Raw genomic sequence first — 1,645 nt, 5'->3', positions numbered from 1 at the left:
GCCGCGCCTCGTGGCTGCTGGAAGCGCTGCCAGGGGCGGGCAGGCTCCGGGGCTGGCAGCCTGGGCCTGGTGCCACCGCCGGCGGATAACGAGTGTGCACAATTATGAATGTTAATGGGTTGTTTAGTTAAGGCAGCGCCCCCTCTAGCGGGATTCGGGCTCGTATTTACACGCTGCACGAACCTCCCGAGCAAATATTTATCTGTGGCAGTTTTCTTTAATCTGTAAACACTGCTGTCCCTCCTGCCCCGCTCCCTGCGGAGCTTTCCCCGTTGAAGAGCCCGGCTCCCAGTAAGCCCCAAAATCGACTTGGTGCTCATGCTTCCACCCCGCGCGCCTGTTGTTCCCCGGGAGCTGGTGAAGGCAGGAGCTCACCGCGAGCAGCCGCTCGGGTCTGGGCAAGCCGTCCCCAGGCATCGAGCAGCCGTGCCTGTGCGGGGACCAGGGTGCTCCAAGCCTGCCACCCACCCAGAGCAGGGTCAGACCCCCGGCAAGGAGCCCCGGCAGGGTCATGCTGCTGCCCCTTGCCCAGCACCCCCTCCCTGTGCCGGCAGCGAGGCAACGGGAGCTGCTCTCGTGTCCTGCAGGGCTGATGCAACCCGTTTGTTCCCTTTTCAGAGTCGTCGTGTCTGGAGCCTGCATGAATCCTGCCAGGGCCTTCGGGCCAGCTGTGGTAGCAAACTACTGGCACCATAACTGGATTTACTGGACAGGGCCCATCATCGGTGCATTCATCGCCAGCTTTCTGGTCAAGTACGTGGTGCCCACCATGGTCAGGAGAGGGGAGGATCCCCCCTTTCCCACCCTGCCACCTCCCCGGGGGCTCTGCCCTGTGCCCTGCCCGGCTTCTCCCCACCTCCCCAGGCCGAGGCTGGCAGCAGATGCTTTTCCAGAGCCACGTCCAAGGGTTGGGGGCTCCTTTCCCTTCTCCTTCCCATGGGGACAGGCAACAGCAAAGCCCCAGCCTGTGTCTAAATCCACATTTGCTCGACCTGTGACATCTCGTGGGGCAAACCCAGGCCCAGGCTGGCGCGGGGCTGCTGCTGGCACAGGGTTTCTGATCCATGCTTCAAATGGCAAAACCACTGACCCCAAGTTTCCCTCTCTTTGACCTCCCCAAAGGCTCCTGCTTGGCGACAAGACCACTCGCCTGTTCCTGAAGTGATGCCGGGCGTGGGGCTGCTGCGTGCTGTTGTCACTGACCTGCTATGGCAGGAGCGGCTCAGCACAGCCAGCGTGAAGCCCCCTGCTCCTGCTCCCCGTCATCCCACCTCCGCGCTGCGTCTCCCAGGCTGCCTTTGCTCAGGGGACTGTTCACTTGATGCTGCAGGGACGATGGAAAGCAGGCAGCAGGACTGGACAGCCTTGTGCTGGCAGCACTGCTCCCACCCTCGTCCCCAGGGCTCTGCTGTCCCCTACCACGGCTGTGGGACCAGCTCACCAAGGGCACCCTCTGACCTGCACCAGTGCCCGTAGGGTCCCAGTCTCCCCCAGTGTCAGTTGTGCACATTGTCCATCCCTCCAGGGCTGTACCTGGGTGTTTGCAATGCCAGGGAGCCCTGTGCCCTCTGGCATGGATACCACTGCCCCTCGTGCATGGCCATGGCCAGCAGCCCGGTGCTAGGCTGCTCTCCAGGAGCATCTC

At 63.0% G+C, this 1,645-nt stretch overlaps 1 protein-coding gene across 1 annotated transcript in view; it reads left to right on the top strand.

Moving 5' to 3' along the window:
• Positions 1-1,165, top strand: part of AQP8 (aquaporin 8) — a 5,360-nt gene extending 4,195 nt beyond the window's left edge. The window contains exons 5-6 of the mRNA XM_010134798.1: positions 619-753; positions 1,123-1,165. Coding sequence (XP_010133100.1) covers positions 619-753; positions 1,123-1,165 — 178 coding nt within the window. The remainder of the gene's footprint in view (positions 1-618; positions 754-1,122) is intronic.
• Positions 1,166-1,645: the final 480 nt, after the last annotated feature.

This window comes from Buceros rhinoceros, unplaced genomic scaffold, assembly GCF_000710305.1.
Source record: "Buceros rhinoceros silvestris isolate BGI_N320 unplaced genomic scaffold, ASM71030v1 scaffold27774, whole genome shotgun sequence".
In the NCBI taxonomy this organism is placed as follows: domain Eukaryota; kingdom Metazoa; phylum Chordata; class Aves; order Bucerotiformes; family Bucerotidae; genus Buceros; species Buceros rhinoceros.
The sequence above is the reverse complement of the archived record's forward strand: the minus strand, read 5'-3'. Positions and strand labels throughout refer to the sequence as shown.